The 20,629-nt window shown below is 35.0% G+C and overlaps 1 protein-coding gene across 7 annotated transcripts in view; it reads right to left on the reverse strand.

Moving 5' to 3' along the window:
• DNM3 (dynamin 3) overlaps nucleotides 1-20,629 on the reverse strand; it is a 568,793-nt gene that overhangs the window by 35,006 nt on the left and 513,158 nt on the right. For all 7 annotated transcript variants that reach the window (XR_012091293.1, XM_007989500.3, XM_007989506.3 and 4 more), the window contains one exon: nucleotides 3,767-3,931. Coding sequence is in view for 6 of the 7 variants with exons in the window: in XM_007989500.3 (XP_007987691.2) it covers nucleotides 3,767-3,931 (165 nt within the window). In the remaining variant the exon portion in view is untranslated. The remainder of the gene's footprint in view (nucleotides 1-3,766; nucleotides 3,932-20,629) is intronic.

Raw genomic sequence — 20,629 nt, forward strand, 5'->3', positions numbered from 1 at the left:
CATGTAACTAATTTTCCACCAAAATGCCAATGGCCAAGAAAAGTAAATGTGGACCTCCAGAGGGGTCCAGGGACGCAGGCTGCAGCACATACTCCAGTGTGAAATGGCTCTATGTTTCAAATTTGGTTTTTTGAAAAATTCCTAAGAATGTTTACACTCTCATTTGTATTATCTGGGTTTGTTTAAATATGAGAAAGATTTAAAACATTGTTTCTCATCTTCAAACAAATCCCAATTAAATATTTGAGTAAAATTAACCCTCTGGGAAAATAACTCATGCATACCCTGTGGGGGTAGGAGTCCTCTAGTTGGAGAGGACTGACTTAGAGTTTCCTAATCCTGTCACATGCATTATCCAATGATCAAATGGTGAGAACATCAGACTATGAGTGAGAAGACCTGGATTTCAGTCTTGACTCTGCCACCCCCAGCTGTGTGATCTTGGGCAAGTCAACATCTCAGAACCTCAATTTCTTCATTGATAAGCTATGGAAAATAATGGATATCCAACATGTGGTTGGCTGACAGGTTCAAACAGAATTATGTGCCACTTTGCCACACCAAACACATTTTTAGAATCAAGCTGGATGCACTTCATTCTTTGATGGAGAACTTCTGGTGGGGTGAGCTACAGAGAAGAGGCCATCCAAATGGGCTTAGCATGGGGTGTTATGTGTGTGTTAGCTTTAAAGTCCTGAGCAAAACTCTGCCACTTTGACTGTAGCCTGTCCAGAACAACCGTCTGTCATAAACTTGCTATTTCTTTGTGCTGCTGTTACCTGGTATGTTTAAGTAACGAAACAGCTGCTGCATTTCAATAGACAAAGGCTTACAGTATGTCTGAGGCAAGGCATTTATTGCTAGGCTTTAAACTTCTTAAACAATTCCATATGGAGACTTGAGTGGCAGAACACTTAATGTAAACTTTCAAAGGAAACTGCCCACCAAATTCTGAACTTTATGAACGTTGGCTGAAACATATTCTTTTTCAGAAGGCCGAAACATATTCTTTTTCATTCCCATTTCAAAGAGGAAAGGCCAGAACACCGCTTTTGATAGACCAGGAAGAAATAGAGGACCCTGTTTTAGGCATTTATTGATTCTGGAGGAACAATTAACTTTTTGATCCACACTCATTTAAAGATGCAGCAGGGTTAAGTGAATGGAATTTAGAATTAGGAGTGAAAAGACTAGTTTTCTAGTTGTGATTTTATTATTAGTTCTTTCATTTGAAGGTCTCTTCGCTTTGAATCAAATTAAAAAATCTAGATGGCACAGTGCTGGGTGTTCACTGTTTCAGTTTCCATGGACTCAACAGGTCACATATGGAATGAAGAAAATAGGCTTGGGCATTCTGTACAATAAGATGCCACGAGAATATGACTACATTAATAAAAGAGATATATATTTTTCATATATAGAATTATACATATAATACATATATAATTTTAAAATATATGTATTATATATAAAACTATACCTTTTTATATATAAGTGTAAAAAGCACATAAAATCATACCCAAGAAAAGCAGTCATTCTAGATATGTAAAACTAATTTCTGGTAGATACAAAAAGTTAAATTTCAAACAAAGATAGCCACAATTTCATAAGAATTCAGCACTGCATGATACTTTCGCCTTCTCCACATTCCTATTAGTTTTTGCTTCAAGATTTGACCTTGGAGATCAGATCTTAATTGAAGTCTCCTTTCTCACGACTCTTTTGTGAGGTCTCTCTCAAGACAACTATCAGAACTTTACTTCTGAGGATAATATACTGTAGGTGGAGGTTTCGTCATTTGATTAAACAAGAAAACACACCAGTGAAGAGTGAGGGAAACTACCCCTGCATTTCTTTCTTTCTTTGTGTGTGTGTGTGTGTGTGTGTGTATGTGTGTGTGCATGTGTGTATGTTTTTCTTGAGAAGGTGAAAGTAGGATAGATTTGCAAAAGGGTTTTTTTTTTTTTCCTTTTAGCTAATTCGTGTCAAGCTACTCCTCATAGCTATAGGCAGGAAGTGCTATTTCCTGTGCTGATGATTTAATATAGTGCAGAGCAAAGCACTGTTTGAACTGATGGCAGCACTAATGACTCTCGGTGAAACAGTGAAAAGATAAATGATCCTTAATCAGGAAAATGTTTAAATAAGCAAGTGCCTGGATATACCACAGCAAAACAACCTGAATTCATTTAAGTAAATGAAGAAGGTACTTTTAAAAATACACAGACTATTTGTTTAATACTTTATATCTTTCTAAATGTCTTACAGTCACTTTTATTATAATCTCTGATGATTCTGTGAGGTATCTCAATGTAGTTTTAGAAGAGACTGACTTCAACTCAAAGGGGCAAAATGATTTGCTTCAGGTTACACAGTAAGCCATTGGTCAAGCTTAAGAATGCAATTCATAGTTTGCACATTTCTAATTTATTGCTTACCTGTTGCTGATTCTTCAAAGCATTCAGCTAACCTTGTTTGAATAAACACGTGTGTGAAAATAGTGTTAAAAATAAGATTGTTCACATGAATGCTTGGGGTTTCTTACAGTCAGGGAATGCAGAGATCATGGACAATGAATGGACTGTCATATTTGGAAATAAAATTTTGAAATGAACCAAGAAATATAAATAACGGCTATTTACAGTTCTTAAATAGGCAGTCATATTACTTTCTTACAATTATATTTTTCACAGTACTTTCATATGTACCATCTTCTGGAACAAATCCCTAAGTCAGATACACTTACTACAATTAGTATTTTACATATGGAGGAAACAGACACATGAAAGAGACTCACCTTAGGTCAACAGAGCTTGTAGCAGAACCAGGTTTAGAACCCAGGTTTCTCTTAAATTCTACTTTGGGGCTCTGTTTACTACTTTGCCATCAATTTTAATTTCTTACAAGCAATGTTCATGATTTATCATTGGATTACATAAAAAGATGTCCTTAGAAGATAACTAGGAATAAAATTATTGGTGTCTCACTTGTCAAGATTCAGAAAAGCCCCCTATAAAACACCTCATTATAACCTATCTTATCTAAAAGACTATTTCTCAAATAACTTGTGGTATTATTTGTACTGTAAAAAGTTAACTACCAAAAGAACTAAATCAAACATAATTTAAGTATCCTACTTTGACTACCATAAATAACCTTGAAAAGGTTATTTAGACCCATTGATGGCTAGTCAAGCAGGATACTTTCAGATTTGAGGTTATAGCATCTTACCTTAGAAAAATAAAATTCTCTGACTTTTTAATCCAAGGTCATAAAGCAAGAACCCCTTTCCCAGGTTAAAATAGCATTCCATAGATTTTAGAAGCCGAAAATAATCATATTAACATATTTTATACATGTGTGTGCACATGCATGCACACGCAGAGGCATAGGAACAAATATATCCTTTGCCTTTAATCTCAAAGTCTAGGAGCCAGGGCATCTGGTTTCATTGCTGGTTTTGCAATTAATTTACATGATGCCCAGGATTATGGTGTTTTTGTTTTGCTTTACTGTGAGCAAACTCATACTCTTCTGGAAGACAACCAATGGGGAATACCTCAGTCCTACAGCTAGAAGTTTTAAGTTTTCTTCCCTAAGTTCTCTTTCATTGGTCAGTCACATATCACGTGTAAAGGAAAATGATGAATCTGGGTAATAGTATTTCAACTATCCAGAAAATACACAAAGAAACTGAAGATAATATATGCAACTTCCACACTCCAATGGGTTAGAAGTTAAATGGAGGTAGTTTATCATCACTTACGTTATTGATCATAAGGTGCATTATTGTTTTTGGAATTAGATCTCGGATACATTTGTTGATAATGGACATGTAGGAGTCTACGAGGTTGCGAATGGTCTCCACTTGCCTCTCCAGTTGTGGGTCCATGGAAAAGTTTTCTGCTTGGCCATTCTCATCATTTTCAGCCTAAAATAAAAGAAACAACCCATGGATTATCTCATATTCATTCAGAAGAAAATAAAATGTCAGATGTTATCAGATGATCAACTTCTGATTAGCATACTTGGAGTTTACATCAGTAGATGGTAACATTTTTATCTTATCATGCATCCACTGGTTCCGAAAGGAGATGGGGGAACCTGCAGTTGTTACTCAATTTTTAGCCTGCCACATTCTAGGGAAAGCAAGTAAGTATTCTAATTCTGAATGAATGTTGAGATGAATAACCAAATAAACAGTGTACCTAACAACATGCCTCCAGAGAACAATCTAATCTTAAGCCATTTGCAAGCTGGCCAAAGAATTGAATCCAAACATACGATGCAAATGTAAACCTCTGAGAGGAGTCTCCAGGGATTCTATAGATTAGAAATAACCTTGGCATTGTTCTGGTACTTCTAGGTCTGATCTGGGATGGATCAGCATTTGGATCCGCCCACATTCAAAGCTAAATTTTGTCGGGCTGGCCTGAAGCCAAAATAAGAGATATAGAAGATAATTTATTCTTCCATGCATTTGCTGGAATTTGTTATGTAAGTTCATGCTTCTGTCATCACTACTAAAGACTGGCTCCATTGTGAAAAACTTACAATTATAACTTCCAACTTGTTATTCTTTGAATAAAACAGAACACATCTATACACAAAGAATTTATTTGTGCAACATGAGAAAAGCATCTGTTTTCTATACTATGAGACTTGACTTAATTAATGTTGGCTTATCCACCAGAGGCTGAGGTGGAATGGCATCTTCATCATTAAGGGCTGACCTATTGGCTTGGCATTGAAATCAATTTAGAACAAATGGTCTCCATTTCAAGTCAGCTTGAACCATCTAAGCCCCAGAACATGACACAGGTATTATTGCTAGTGGTCTGGCTACTTTCTAGCATTTGGAAAGATTTAATTATGAATGGAAAATGGGGAAATAATTTATTGCTTCCATGTAGACATGAAGTACTTTTCTTTGGAAATGTACATACTTTGATCTGCCAGGTTTTCAATCATCCAATCAGTTCTAGGCATAGCACTGTGCTAAATAGCTTAACTGGATATTAAATGACAAGCCTTTCCTTTGAATCAATATGCTTGTGTGAAAAGCATATTGATGGGCCACAAAATCAACAATAATGATAGAATTGGTTCTAATCAGTTATATAGGCTTCTCTCACTCAGAAATATCTATTGTTCTAAAAAACACATTAAAATAATGCATGCTCAATTCATTTCCCAGTCCTGAGAGCATGACCTCATGATTCGGGACAATAGTATGAGGACATTTCTGAGGCTCCAGTGCATTTTAGGGCCTCCAGGAAAGCTTATTTGTAAGAAACCACAGACCAGAGAAATTCCAAGTTGAGGAGTTAGGAGTTACTACAGCTTGATGATAATGAGGATGATAAAGTGATTATGAAATAAATAAATAAATAAATATATATATATGTATGTATGTGTGTGTGTGTATATATATATATATATAAATGAGAACAGACGATGACCTACAGCTTTCTGAAGCAAACATCTTGTATATAAAGAAATATAAGCCTCCATTAGGAATACAACATGATTCCATTTGTCTCTCTGATCTAAAACATTCTTGGATTTTAGATTTTGCCATTGTGTTTAGCAGTCGCAGGTAATGGCATTTCAGCATAAACCTATTACCACTTCCCAGGAACATTTATTGAGCAAATATTGTATTCCAGGTACTGTGCTATGTACTTTATGTAGATCTGTACCACAACCAACCCATATAAGAATAATATTCAAGCTCTGAGAACTGAAATTTGTTCAATAAATGTTAGATAAATATTCTTTTAAGTCAATTTTTTCCTTAGGTATTAAGAAACCAGAACACAGAGTTTCTAGAAAAATTCCTTAAAGTACTGATATTTATAAAAAATAAATGATTGAGTCAAAGGAGAAAAGCAGAATAAATAACATGTTAAATTCACCTCTAGGAATATGAAACACCAAGAAAATTATATTACCATCCACATTTTCATATAGAAACACTAAATTTCCCCATTTTACAGCTTTCTTAACATTTAACCATGCTTCACTTTTTTGCATATCAAAATAAGCAAAAGCCACTGACTTTCACTTTTTGAAACCAGATGCAATTAGAAAACAAAGTGTCAGAGTGAATAGAGAACTCTGGTTTAATTCTTAGCATTAAAAAAAATTAGAGGCTTTAGTAAATAATCAGTAAAACAATTTGAAATTCTTCTTAGCTTTTGGAAATACTTGCAGACATGTAGTGACATGCAAATCTTAACAATTCAGATAATACAGTGGACATGATGGGGAGTCACAGAGTTCAGAATGCAAATTTGATTTCTTTCCTCATTTTAGAAAGAAAGAAAGAAACAGTAAACTGCCTCTTCTACCAATGTCTAAGATGAATGGGAAAAATGCATATGAATAGAATTTTTCTTTTACGTGAGTAATTGCAGAGAGCAAACACTCCCTTTTCTCTAACCCCAGTTCTAACCAAATTCTCCATTGTGCTCTTTTCCGTATGTATATTGTATATGACTATATTTTTTCTTTGTTTAAATTATAGGATTGCAATAAGGTTCTTTGCAGTTGAAGCACTGAAGTGACAGCTGTTTATCATTATCCTCATCAAGGGAATGTAAAATAAAAATAGTAATTTGTCTCTGATCTTTGAGGCAAAAAAGAATGGTCTGCAAACATTTAACCTTTTATGTGCAGGTTCAATGATGCTGTTTACAAAACGTGAATAATATTGTAGAAACCAGCTTGTTTCTAAAAAATACAATAGACAGGTCTTCCTATTGCAGTTTTTAAAAATAGCTATTGAGAAATCTAATTCAATTTAACCAATAAAAACACCAGCATTGTAAATGTGAAGACATTTATAAAAATTACCATAACTTTCTTTCTCACGAAATTATTCACATAGCACTTAAGAAACAGGCTGTTTATATAAAGTTTTACATTATTTAAAACATACTTTTATCACTACTAATTTTTTTTTTAGAGACAGAGTCTTGTTCTGTCATCCAGGCTGAAGTGCAGTGGCGTGATCATAGCTGACTGCAGCCTCGAACCCCTGACCTCAAGGGATCCTCCCACATAACTGTAACTACATGCCACGCCCAGCTAATTTTGCTTTTTTTTTAGAGATGGGATTTGTTATGTTTCCCAAGCTCATCTCAAATTCCTGGCTTTAAGCAATGGTCCTACCGCAGCCTCCCAAGTAGCTGAAAATTTTAATGTAAAAGCTTTCTTTTAAAGGTTTACTACTTTGACAGGTGAGGGAATGAAAGTGTTGAATCAGAAATAATTCTCACCATACCTTGGGGCATCTATTATAGAAGCACTGGGCTTGACTGGAATGTCTTTCAGGTGTTTTGTTTTTGTCTTTTCCCTTTCCTTAAATCTCTCATTTAATCATGTCAGAGACTTATTTGAAGACTTTTTCTTAGTAAATCAGGTCATCACTAGGAAAACACTGTTACCATGGTAAAGTACCTTTGAATTTTTCCAGCCCTACATTATCAAGAATGGTTTCACTGAAAACCTCTCTCCACTGCCAATCATTCACTTCAAATTTGATGAGGCTGGAAGGGTATGGTTAAGATAGTGTTGATGCTCACCCCACCACAAAAAGTGATCTACAAATACTGTGAGATAAAACATGTGTTTCCAAAAGCTACCGGGATGACCAAATATAGTCCTATGAGAAATGCCTTATAGATATAAAACAATTGTACTGTCGATCATGATGAAGGCTCTTTTTGACTCAGAGCGATTCCTTTGCTGCTGTTAATTCCGTAACACCATCATCATAATGTTTACATACTCAAATAGTGAAATACTATAACCACAAGAAAAACCCCAGTGGTTTGTAAGAAGATAACACCTAAAGATTAGGGGGAAAATGACACAAGAGTAATTTATATTTTAGGAATTCTACTTTCACCACCTAAAAACTTGTAACTGCAAAGAAATTTTAAACTATTCTATCCTTTATACTATTTGTTTAACAGGCATTTTTAAAGCTCATTCATTTTAGCATCAGGGTATTAAGGGATTATAAGATCTATGCAATAAAGAACTATGTCTGGTTACAAAGATTGAAACGTGGACAAAGGTATGCAACAAAAATCACAGATATTGTGAAGCAAAAATCTCTCAATTGTTTTGTTCTTCAAAATCATTTACATGGATGAGTATAGATACACTATATCAAAGTTAATAAAGTCCTAGAGAAAGCAGGGGCAATAAAATTCAACTAATATGAAAGCAGCATGGGCAGTCATAATAAACTATATAGCAAAATAGTAGCATAGGTATGCAGTTGATCTTATTTACCTTTTCTTTATATTATGAGGCAGAAAATCAAAGTTCAATTTAAATACAATTATACTTGCTTCACATGTAAAAACTTCTTAGTAAAAAATAATGCAGTGCATTAAAGCAACCAAAAAAACCACACACAACTGTAAAATTCTGTGAATAGAATCATTTCTTTCTGGAGTACAGAAGAAAAATGAAGCCATTAAAAGAGCAGCTATCATCAGGGGTTTTAAACTTCCCTGAGGTTCACTGAATACTGTAGTTGATAAAGCTGTCACCTACATCCAACTACAGAACTCCCAAAAGGCCTGAAGATAACTTTTTCAACTATTCCTACACATGAATTACTGAGTGCACCTTCTCAGACATTCCCAGGGCCCAAGAGCCTTAGTAGATGATCAAGATAAAAAAAAAGACCTGAAGACTGTTTTAGGAAATTTAAGTTAATTTTTGTTAAAAGGAAAGATGAAAGCAAAATCAGAAGAAATTTGCTAGGTTGGGCTGTTGCAAATTTCTTGTTTCCAATATTCAAAGATAGAACGTAAGTGATAATAGCACCAGACCACAGCTGAGTCATCATACAGACAACACGTACATGTCCCAAAGTTGGGAGCTACTTCCAAAGTTGCCAAAACCAGAACTTCTTCTGTCACTGTAAATACTCGTAACCAATTAAGAAATAAATTAAAATTTAAAGGAGCTTATCTCAATTTAGGCAAACCTTTAGTTTACAGAAAAATAACTTTATGAAGATGATAAAAATATACTGAGACTTCTACAACTACTGACATTCAGAGGAAGATTTGCTTAAACAAAGATCTATATTCTTGGAGTAATAATCACTGGGTCTGGAGGTTTTTTTCTTTTGTTACTTCTCTCTCTCATTCTTCTGAAATTGAGTGTGTGTGTATGTTGCCTGTTTGACAATCTGGAGGATGTAAAGTACAAAAACACAAAACTATCTTTGCTTCACCCTAATTCTGATATTTACATTGGCTATCAGATTTGTCTACTTCTTATAAAGTGGCAAAAACTAAGAGAGTCAAGATTGCTTAAAGATCAACAGCTATGGCTGCATTTATAATAAAAATTAAAACTATTCTAAGCAAATTTTATAGAAGGATGCAATTATTATTCGAAACAATTCTGTATTATTTTAAATTTTGTAGTATATCAGATTGTCCTGAGTACTTTATTAATAAGGTTTGTAAGTATTACGTGAGGTATAAGAGATAAAGCTGATGTTGGTTTTTAAAAGCTTTTTTCTTTAGACTATTTTTAAAGTAGTTTAGGAGAAGAAATCAGATTGCAACTACTTGTAAACATTAATGAGTTTATAAGTCTAAGTAACTTTTATGACTGGGATCAAGATGTTTCTTTACAAAGCAATAAGGTGACAGTAGACTAAAGATGTGAAATTTGCTAAGAAAGCATTATTACTGCATGTATTTACATTTTCTCTCAAATTTCTCTTTTTTTTTTAACCATGGCTTCAAAATTTCTACAAATACTATTGTTAGTGAGTACTATGTTTTTTCCTCTACCAATTGTTTATGTCTACTTAATCCATATAAACACTTTTAGAATAGATATAATGCCTTCTGAATTAAAGGCGTTTTAGTTAAATGAACTATTTGATAAAAAGGTGTTTCCTAAAAATATCATCACAGGCTGGGCGTGGTGGCTTATGCCTGTAATCGTAACATTTTGGGAAGCCAAGGTGGGTAGATCACTTGAGCTCATTAATTTGAGATCAGCCTGGGCAATATGATGAAACCTGGTCTTTACAAAAAATTTAAAAATTAGTCAGGCATACTGGTGGATGCCTATAGTTCCAGATATTCAGAAGGCAGAGGTAGGAGGATCACTTGAGCCTGGGAGGCAGAGATTGCAGTAAGCTGAGATCACACCCCGCACTTCAGCCTGAGTGACAAAGCAAGACTCTGTCTCCAAAAAAAAAAAATTAATTATAAGATTTCATACTACATTGGGGGCCAAATGAATCAAAAGTGATATGGTAACATTATCTATCTAATTTAATATAATTCCTAGCAATATTCTTTAATCACTTATAAACTACCTGGCAATATACATAAAATAGAAAGGGCATGATACATAGTTTTAGAGGTTTCATAAATGAATGCATACAGCTTAAGGTAGCATATAAGATAGCTTCACATAACATCAAGGTGGTATGTTTGATTAAGATAAAAGAGGAATTAAAAATAAATGAAATAATTCTGGATGGTAAATCTTGCTATTTTAATAGAATTCTTGTCAAATTTAATTATATTTTTCATATTATTGTGAATACCATATTCTACCATCTGTAGGAGAATTACCAAATCACAGAAGCTATAAGAAAAACTGGATCATACACCTATTTGCAGCATTCATCAAATACAAGTTTTAAAAATATCCACCTGACTTAGAGAGAATACCCCAAATGCTCAATCCACTTTGGTTTGAGGGAAATGTGGAATAGTGATCAAGAGTATGAACTATGGAATTAGATGACCTATATTTATATCTTGACTCTGTCACTAATTAGCTTTGTGACTTTAGTGAAGTTAGTTAAGAAGTTACTCAACCTCTCTAAGCCTTAATTTCTGTGCTTATAAGTTGAAGGTAATATACACACATTATACCTTTTATAGGGCAGAGCAGATGTGATATCACCAAATGAGAATACAGAAATGGCACTTACCACAGTGTCAGATATATAGTAGTGCTCAAAAAAAGTGAATCATTTTTATTATTTGAGATAAATGATGTAAATGACATAAGCGACATCTGAGTTTACAAAATTTATAAATACGAGCTTGAATTAAAAAAAGAATTCAGAAGGTTCCTTGCAGACAAACTCTCCTTCTTTAGGAGTGTTTTCTAAATCAGAGAAATAAATCAGGCTACAATCTTACTAATGAACGTTTGTGGGTTTATCATACCAAATGTGTCAGATCCTTTGCTACCTATCTGAATATGAGAACACTGACAATCTTCAGAAGCCCTTTCGGCTGTCAGCCCTGACATTTTGCAACTGGGAGAAAAGGAAAGCATATTTAAGTCAAAGCTATTCTGAAATAGCAGGTATTAAAGGAGCACCAATTCTCTGCAAGAATTCAAGAGAATTCTAGACATGCTAGAAAAAGAATAGAGCATTAATGAATGAGAAAGTGGGCTGAAAGTGATGGCTTTGAGAATTATTCCAGAGACTTTGTGATTCAGTAGTGTGTCAAACCCACAGATACAAACACTTCTCTTCGTTCTGAAATTACCAGGCTGTCAAGAAAGATATATAGATTTCCTGGTCAAAAGAGAAAAATAATAGCTTTATCTGAAATGTTCCTAGGAAGGCAGACAAAGAAAATAATTAACAGTCATCAGTTTTCAAATGCCTTCACATATACCATCTCAGTAGATCCTCACAACAATCTTTTGAGACACAAGTACAGGGGGAAATAAATGGTGTGGTATGGAGTTAGACCAGTTGCTTCTACCACTTACTAAACTCTGGAGTCTTGAGCAGGTTAATTAATCTCTGTGTGCTTCAGTTTTCTCTCAAATAGAGTAATACTACTACCTAAAATATTCAAAGGGTTGTTGTATGGATTAAATAAATTACTAGTGTAGAAATTCAGAAGAGTACCTGGCACAAAATAATCACTCAACAAATGTCAGCTGTTATCCTCTCTTTTGTAGAAAGAAGAAATTAAAGAAAGGGTAAGGGCTATGCCTGAGATCATAAAGGTAGTAAGATCCAAATAGTACTCTGGTCTAATTTTCTTTGTGCACATTTCATCTTCTTTATATACCATCTCACTGCTTTTGCTTATTAGCAACACCAAAATAAAACTTAGTACTAAAAGGGAAATATAGTAGAAAATGGCAAGTTATTTAAAATGAGAACTTTTTCTTATTTTTTCAGCAGGTGATGATACAGTGTTTTGGTGTCCCAAATAAATAAAATCCAGTACTGTCCAATTGAAATATAATGCAAGCCACATTTCTAGTAGCCATATTTTAAAAAGTAACAATGAAGTGTTGAAATTTACCTTAATACTGCCTTTTTTAACCAAATAGGTCCAAAATATTATTATTTTAACAGGTATTATGAGTTGAGTTGTGTCCCCCACAAAATTCATGTTGAAGCCCTAACCAGCAGTACTACAGAAATGTGACTATATTGAGAGATGGGGTTTCAAAAGAAGTAATTAAGTTAAAGTGGGTTCATTAGGATGGGCCCCAGTCCAATATAACTGGTGTTCTTATAACAAGAGGCAAAATGGACATGGGTACACACACAGAGGGAAGATCATGTGATGACATGAACCAAGAAGAGAGGTCTCAGAAGAAATCAACCTGACGACACCTTGATCTCAGACTTCTACCTTCTAGAATTGTGAAAAATACCTTTATCTTGCTTAACCCACCTAGTCTATGATAATTTGTTATGGCATCTCTAGCAAACTAATACAATATGTAATCAATTAATCAAAATAAAATTTATTAATAAGATATTTTGCATTCTTTTCTTGTAGAAAGTATTGGAAATCTAGTGTATATGTTACCCTTACAGCACATCATAATTGGAACTAGCCACATTTCTTTCTCTTGCCAAATAGTACTGGCTAGAACTTCTAGTACTATGTTAAATAAGAGTTGAGAAAGTGGACATCATTGTCTTGTTCCAGTTCTTAGAGAAGAAGCTTCCAACTTTTCCTTATTTAGTATCATTTAGCTGTGGTTTTGTCATTTAAGCCCTTTATTGTGTTGAGTTAAATTCCTTCTAATTTGTTGAGAGTTTTTATCATGAAGTGATGTTGAATTTTATAAAATGTTTTTTCTATATCTATTGAGATTATTACATTGTTTCTGTCCTTCATTCTGTTGATGTGATATACTGCATTTATTGATTTGTATATGTTGAACCATCCTTGCATCCTTGAGATAAATCCCACTCGATTATGGTGTATAATCTTTTTGATGTGCTGTAGCATTCAGTTTGCTAGTATTTTGTTGAGAGGTTTTGCATCTGTGTTCATCAGGGATATTGGCCTGTAGTTTTCTTTATTTTCTTGCATCCTTGTCTGGTTTTGGTATCAGTGTAATGCTGGCCTCATGGAATGAGTTTGAAAAAATTCCCTTCCATTTTCTGAAACAGTTTGAGAAGAAGTGGTGTTAATTCTTCTTTTAAGGTTTGGTAGAATTCATCAGCAAAGCCATTTGGTCCTGGGCTTTTCTTTGTTGGGAGACTTTATTACTGATTCAGTTTCATTACTGAATTGTTCTGTTCAAGTTTTCCATTTCTTCCTGGTTCAATCTTGGTAGCTTGTATGTGCCCAGGAATGTATCCATTTCTTCTAGGTTTTCAAATTTTTTGGTATATAATTGTTCATAATAGTCTCCAATAATCCTTTGTATTTCTGAAGTATCAGCTGTAATATTTCTTTTTTGTGGTATCAGTTGTAATGTTTCATTTTTTCACTTTGGATTTTATTTATTTGGGTCTTTTTTTCTTAGTTTAGCTAATGGTTTGCCAATTCTGTTTATCTTTTCAAAAAACCAATTTTTGTTTCCTTGATCTTTTGTATTGTTGTTTTAATCTCTATTTCTGTTCTGATCTTTATTATTTCTTTCCTTCTTCTAATTTTGGGTTTGGCTTATTCTTTCTTTTCTAGTTCCCTGAAGTGCATCATTAGGTTGTTTATTTGAAATCTTTCTATTTTTCTGATGTAGGTGTTTATTGCTGTAAACTTTCTTCTTACTACTGCTTTTGCTGTATTGCATAGGATTTGATATGTTTATATTTTCATTTGTTTCAAGAAAATTTTTAAAGTACTTCTTAATTTCTTAATTTACCCTTTGGTTGTTTTGGAGCATGTTGTTTAATTTACATGTAATTGTTCAGTTTCCAAAGTTCCACTTGATTTTGATTTCTAGTTTTATTCCATTGTGGTAAGAAAATATATTTCATATGATTTTGATTTTTAAAAATGTGTTGAGACTTGTTTTGTGGCCTAACATATTATCTATCCTGGGGAATGTTCCATGTGCTAATGAGAAGAACACATATTCTGCAGCTATTACATGGAATGGGCTGCAAATGTCTGGTAGGTCCATTTGATTTACAGTACAGCTTGAATCCAATGTTTCTTTGCTGATTTTATGCCTAGGTGATCTATCCAATGCTGACAGTGGGGTATTGCAGTCCCCAGCTATTATTGTATTGAGATCTATCTCTCCCTTTAGATCTAATAATATTTGCATTATATAGCTGGGTGCTCCACTGTTAGGTGCATATATATTTACAATTGCTATATTTTCTTGATGAACTGACCTCTTTCTCTCTCTATATATATATGTGTGTGTGTCATTGTATATCTATAACATATATGTGTGTCATAATATATAATATATATTATATAAAATTATAATTATATTAATATATAATTATTATATATTATATAGTATATATACATAATATATATAATATATTCACATATACCATCTCAGTAGATCCTCACAACAATCTTTTGAGACACAAGTACAGGGGGAAATAAATGGTGTGGTATGGAGTTAGACCAGTTGCTTCTACCACTTACTAAACTCTGGAGTCTTGAGCAGGTTAATTAAAAGCAACGGCAGCAAAAGCCAAAATTGACAAATGGGATCTCATTAAACTAAAGAGCTTCTGCACAGCAAAAGAAACTACCATCAGAGTGAACAGGCAACCTACAGAATGGGAGAAAATTTTTGCAATCTACTCATCTGACAAAGGGCTAATATCCAGAACCTACAAAGAACTCAAATTTACAAGAAAAAAACAAACAACCCCATCAAAAAGTGGGCAAAGGATATGAACAGACATTTCTCAAAAGAAGACATTCATATAGCCAACAGACACATGAAAAAATGCTCATCATCACTGGCCATCAGAGAAATGCAAATCAAAACCACAATGAGATACCATCTCACACCAGTTAGAATGGCGATCATTAAAAAGTCAGGAAACAACAGGTGCTGGAGAGGATGTGGAGAAATAGGAACACTTTTACACTGTTGGTGGGATTGTAAACTAGTTCAACCATTATGGAAAACAGTATGGCGATTCCTCAAGGATCTAGAACTAGATGTACCATACGACCCAGCCATCCCATTACTGGGTATATACCCAAAGGATTATAAATCATGCTGCTATAAAGACACATGCACACGTATGTTTATTGCAGCACTATTCACAATAGCAAAGACTTGGAATCAACCCAGATGTCCATCAGTGACAGACTGGATTAAGAAAATGTGGCACATATGCACCATGGAATACTATGCAGCCACAAAAAAGGATGAGTTTGTGTCCTTTGTAGGGACATGGATGCAGCTGGAAACCATCATTCTTAGCAAACTATCACAAGAACAGAAAACCAAACACCGCATGTTCTCACTCATAGGTGGGAACTGAACAATAAGATCACTTGGACTCGGGAAGGGGAACATCACACACTGGGGCCTATCATAGGGAGGGGGGAGGGGGGAGGGATTGCATTGGGAGTTATACCTGATGTAAATGACGAGTTGATGGGTGCTGACGAGTTGATGGGTGCAGCACAGCAACATGGCACAAGTATACATATGTAACAAACCTGCACGTTATGCACATGTACCCTAGAACTTAAAGTATAATAATAATAAAAAATAAATAAAAAAGAAAGAAAATGACCCCTTTATATACAGTGTAAACATAAGTTTCTTTTGTACTTATAGAGTCTATCTTGGTCTAAAACAGTTTATTGAAGCATAGATAATTATTACAACTAACCCAGGCTATATATTAAACATTTAACATATGATGAGACATGCAGTAGGTTTCTTTGGAGATTAAAAGGAGAGTCACAGCACACTTTGTGCACCTAAGAAGTTTACCTTGTATTTGGGGAGGAGCCCATCAATAGGCCAAAAACAATGTGTCATAAAGATAGCATGTAATATGAACTAAGTGGTATGGTATAGCCTCTAAGTGTAATTAGCTTTTCAAGAGAGGAGAGTTTTCTAGAGATTTCAGGAGCCAGGCAAGGCTATGGAAAGAGAGTGAGTGAGATTTGGCCTCGTTGTATTGGGACATGTAGTCCTTTAGAAAGCATCTAGGTGAGGGAAACAAAGGGAATGGAGGTGGAAATTAGTTTGATGTGTTTGGGAAAATACTGGGGAGGGCATGGTAACAAATATGTTGAGTAGAAGAATATATGGCTGAATTGCAAAATGAGTAGTCGGATCATGGAAAACTTGGGTTAGGCTAAGAAGATGAGATGGAATGTGGTGGGCTTGAAAGGTCACCAGAAAGGATGTGCTCAAGCATTGTTTTAGGAAGATTAGTATGGCAACTGCAGGCTGAATTTATTTAAGGAGAGTGAGACTGGAAGCAGGGAGATCAATTATTGCCTTTAGTAAGAAACTATGTGTGAAGTCTGGATCAAGTGGGTTGCTATAAAAATGGAGAGGTAACAGTAGATCATAAAGGCATTCTAAAGAAGAAATTATTTGAAAATTGTGACAGAATGGATACAAAATCTATTAAGAGTAAAATAATACGCTCAGATGTCCAGCCTTGAAGACTGATACGGTGACTTCATTGATTGGGGCAAATAAACGGAGGCAGAGAAATTGGTTTTTATGGAAAAAAAAGAATTTGTTTTTTAGTAAATTTTGTAGATGCAAAGGACGTATCTGGTGGCAACTGGAATCACAGAATGAGCATTCAGAAGTCACAAAAGAAAATGTAGATTTAGAAATCTTTCATACAGAATTGGAAGCTGGAGCCATAAGAATAGAAAAGATTCTTAAAAGCAATGAGTGTACAGAAAAAAAAAATTTCTCTTTGTGTTTAGCAAAGTGCCTGGCCTAGTATGAGTACTTAGTAAATGCTTTCAGAATGAAAGAATAAATAATGGAATGAAACAAGAAAGAGAGGAAGGAAAGTATTCGGGCATGGATATTCACAGTTAAGGAGATGGAAGAAGTGCGAGCAAAGGAGACCATAAAGAGTGCAAAAAAGGTGAGGAGAGTTCAAAGATCATGCAACATCCCAGGCTACTTTATAAAAAAGCTTCCAAGAAAAAGGCAGTCATTAACAGTGCCACCAGATATTGCTGAGGGGCTAAATAGAATGAGGGTTGGCCAGTGGCTTTGAATGATGTAAGAATCTTTAACAGAACTTTTCTGTGGGGATGGGGGTTTGTGGATAGGATTAAAGGGGGGCCAGAAGCTGGATTAGAAGGGTGAGATGGATAATGTGGAAAGGGGGCTGAAAGAAAGTATAAGTCATACTGTGAAAGTTTGGCAGAAAAATGAAGGGAATGGCATGGTGTTTATCAAGATATCAGGGTTGGGTCAAAGATGTTTCTTTTAGGCCAGGCAAGATACGTGTATATATGAAGTTTAAAAAGAAGCCAGAAGGCAAAAGACTAAAGATACTAGAAATAACAACAAACAAATGAGATTCAGTATGCCGTAAAGGAGAAATATTCAGAAAGATTCACCTTCCATGCCATATTCCAGTTATACCAGACCTTTTGCTATTTCCAAATCAAACCATGCACATCACGACCTGGTGCCTTTAGTCATGTTGTGCCTTTGAATCTGAAAGCCCTTTTGCCTGATATTTGTTTGCTAAAATCTTTTCATTACTCAAGACCTGGCCCAAACGATCCCTCCTTCCTAGACACTCATAGCTTATTAAATATTTATTATCATTAAGGCTTTATACTCTTTTCGTGTATTATTGTTAATTGCTTTCTAATAGGTCTTCTCCCCTGTATTTTAATGTATTACATACAGTTTGTACTCAATCATATTTAATAAGTGAAAGTGGAATTTTTCTTTTTAACAATTTAAAGGAAGAATAAGAAGAGAATGGTGGAAGAATGCTCAGCTGAGGTAAAGATAAAGGTAATGGGCAGCTTCTTCTGGTTGGCTTCTGTATTCTCTTAAGAGGTGACATTCTTGCCTAAAGGAAAAGTGAGGGACAGATGTGATGGAAGATCATTTCTGGAGCAGGTGATTGGCTAGTCAACAAAGAGGTAAGTAAAAGGAGGGCAGGGTCTTATAAGTGTTGGGTATTTGCAATGGTCCGGATTTCACAGCAAGTTTTCTTTTACTAAGTATTCACAGTTGGAAGGACAGAAAAAGCATAAAGACCTAGCATCAATGACTTGTGTAGACAGCTTCACCATAATCACTAATAAATATTTAACATGGAGAGGTGGCTATTGCATAGCAATGTCACAGACAACACTGAGATGCCAAGCAGGGAGCTCACGGTAAGGAGAGAACCTAACACTACTCGTCAGGTCAAGACTCTCAACTTTGTTGCTGGGAGAATTACCTGGGATGGTTTTAAAGACTATCGATACCTGGGCTCGACCCTCAAAGATTATGATTTAATTGGTCTGGGGTGAAGCCAGGAGCATTTGAATTTTTTAAGTGCTCCAGTTTGAGAACACTGCAGTAAAGAGATATAGGTCTGGGAAAAGCAGAGGAGTTCAGTGATTGAAGGTTCTACTGAGGATAGAGTACAGGATGAAATAAAAAAGCTATTTATGGTCTCAGGCCTGAAAATTCCCAGGAAAAAGAAGTGTCCGAGTTAGTGTAAAAGAAAGTATCTATGTTTTAACATTCAAATGGGATCTCAGCTAGTTTCTACTAGACAGACATCACCATTTCCTCATTCCCTGACAGTCATAATTGGCACTAAGGTAGGCAAATGGTTGAACGGGATAGGAGAAGTTACGAAGCTTTCTTCTAGTCTCTACTTTAAAAAGAAAGTTTCCTCTCCCAGATAAGCCTTACTGGTTCTTTCTGAGACCCAGTGAAACTGAGAAAAAGTGCAGAAGGGACACAGGATGCTCAGGAGATCCCATAGTGGGCCAGACCCAAGGTCAGCCACCCCAGTAAGTCTCAAGAGGCATCCTGTGTTGGAGCTCAAAGCTGTTCTCTGACTTCTGTTGTAAAAGTCAGGTATAGCCCCAGTTTTCTTAGTAGCCATTTGTGGCTCTCATTCATAAATCCGGCTAAAATATTTCTGAATTCATTTACATTTCCTGCCAGTCCCACCTTTTGGGACTAATGAGTTCCACAAGTTTATAACCTGCTATGTGAAGTAGATTTCCTTTCATTTGCCCTAAACTTACTGCACTCTGTTTTAAAGAGTGCCTTCCTTGTCCTAAGAAGAAAATGTAAACAGAATTATAAGATGAGGACAGATTGGCTAAAGTAAGCAGGGCAGAAAAAGAGCAAGGTGTTACAAGCAACCGCAGACTACCTTAAATCCATAGTGTAGTTTTCAAAGGCAAACATGGCTGGAATGCATGATCTGGAGGGGAGCTGGGTGTGCTACACAACAATAGCTCCATTGTTCTTAGTACTGGTTAGACCCTTGCAGCGGCTCTACTCAAGCTTCTGCTTGAGGCTCTACTGCTCAAATGAAAGGGAGAGCTTGAATATTTAGCAGATATTAAGAAAACTGATTAAAATACTGGAAGTAAAACCTGGAGGAAAAAGTAAACAAATTTGGATGTCTCAGGGTAGAGAAGAGAAAGTTATTCTATATAAAAATAGTAGGATACTATGTATAAAGTAAAAAATAGTCTTTTTACATTTGAATTAAAGCACAAAGAGGAGTCAAAATGTATCAGATGATGATTTAGCTTTGCAATAAGAAGGAACTTCCTGACACCTGTTATTATATGTAAGACCAAGTGGAGACAGAACACTTTGCATTTTATTTTGTTTTGAATTTTCATAATTCCAAAATGATTTGGTGTTCATCTTGCCTTTGTACATCCCTCAGTGGATTATAAAGATAGCTAAATGAGTTATTTACTCAGAGGGATATGGTAATATTGAATTAGGCATTTTACAAAATAAATAAATTTGTGATGAAAATATTAATACATACACTTTTAAAAACTATAAGGAAACAACTATTTTTTTAAAAATCAATTTTAGTGTGCTAAAGTAGACTAAATAGTAGACTAAACTATCTGTTGCATTTTTTTTCCTCCAAGGTCATAGTATACAGTTGATTATAGGAAAGTCTTGTGTTTTAATGGAAAATAGGGCAAAGGTTATATGCAACAGGAATCCAGTCATGTGGAGCTTGCAGAACGCAGGTTAGGCTCATAAAACTGCTCATTAAAATGCTGTGTTCTGAAGCAAAAGCAAATAAATGAGCTCAGGGAAAAGAGCCGCAGAAAATTGTCTAGAAATATTTCCATGAAAGACTGTGAAAATAGTCCGTCCCAGTCATAAGAAATGTGCAGATATTGCTTATACAAATAGC

Source organism: Chlorocebus sabaeus, chromosome 25 (assembly GCF_047675955.1).
Source record: "Chlorocebus sabaeus isolate Y175 chromosome 25, mChlSab1.0.hap1, whole genome shotgun sequence".
Taxonomy (NCBI): Eukaryota; Metazoa; Chordata; class Mammalia; order Primates; family Cercopithecidae; genus Chlorocebus; species Chlorocebus sabaeus.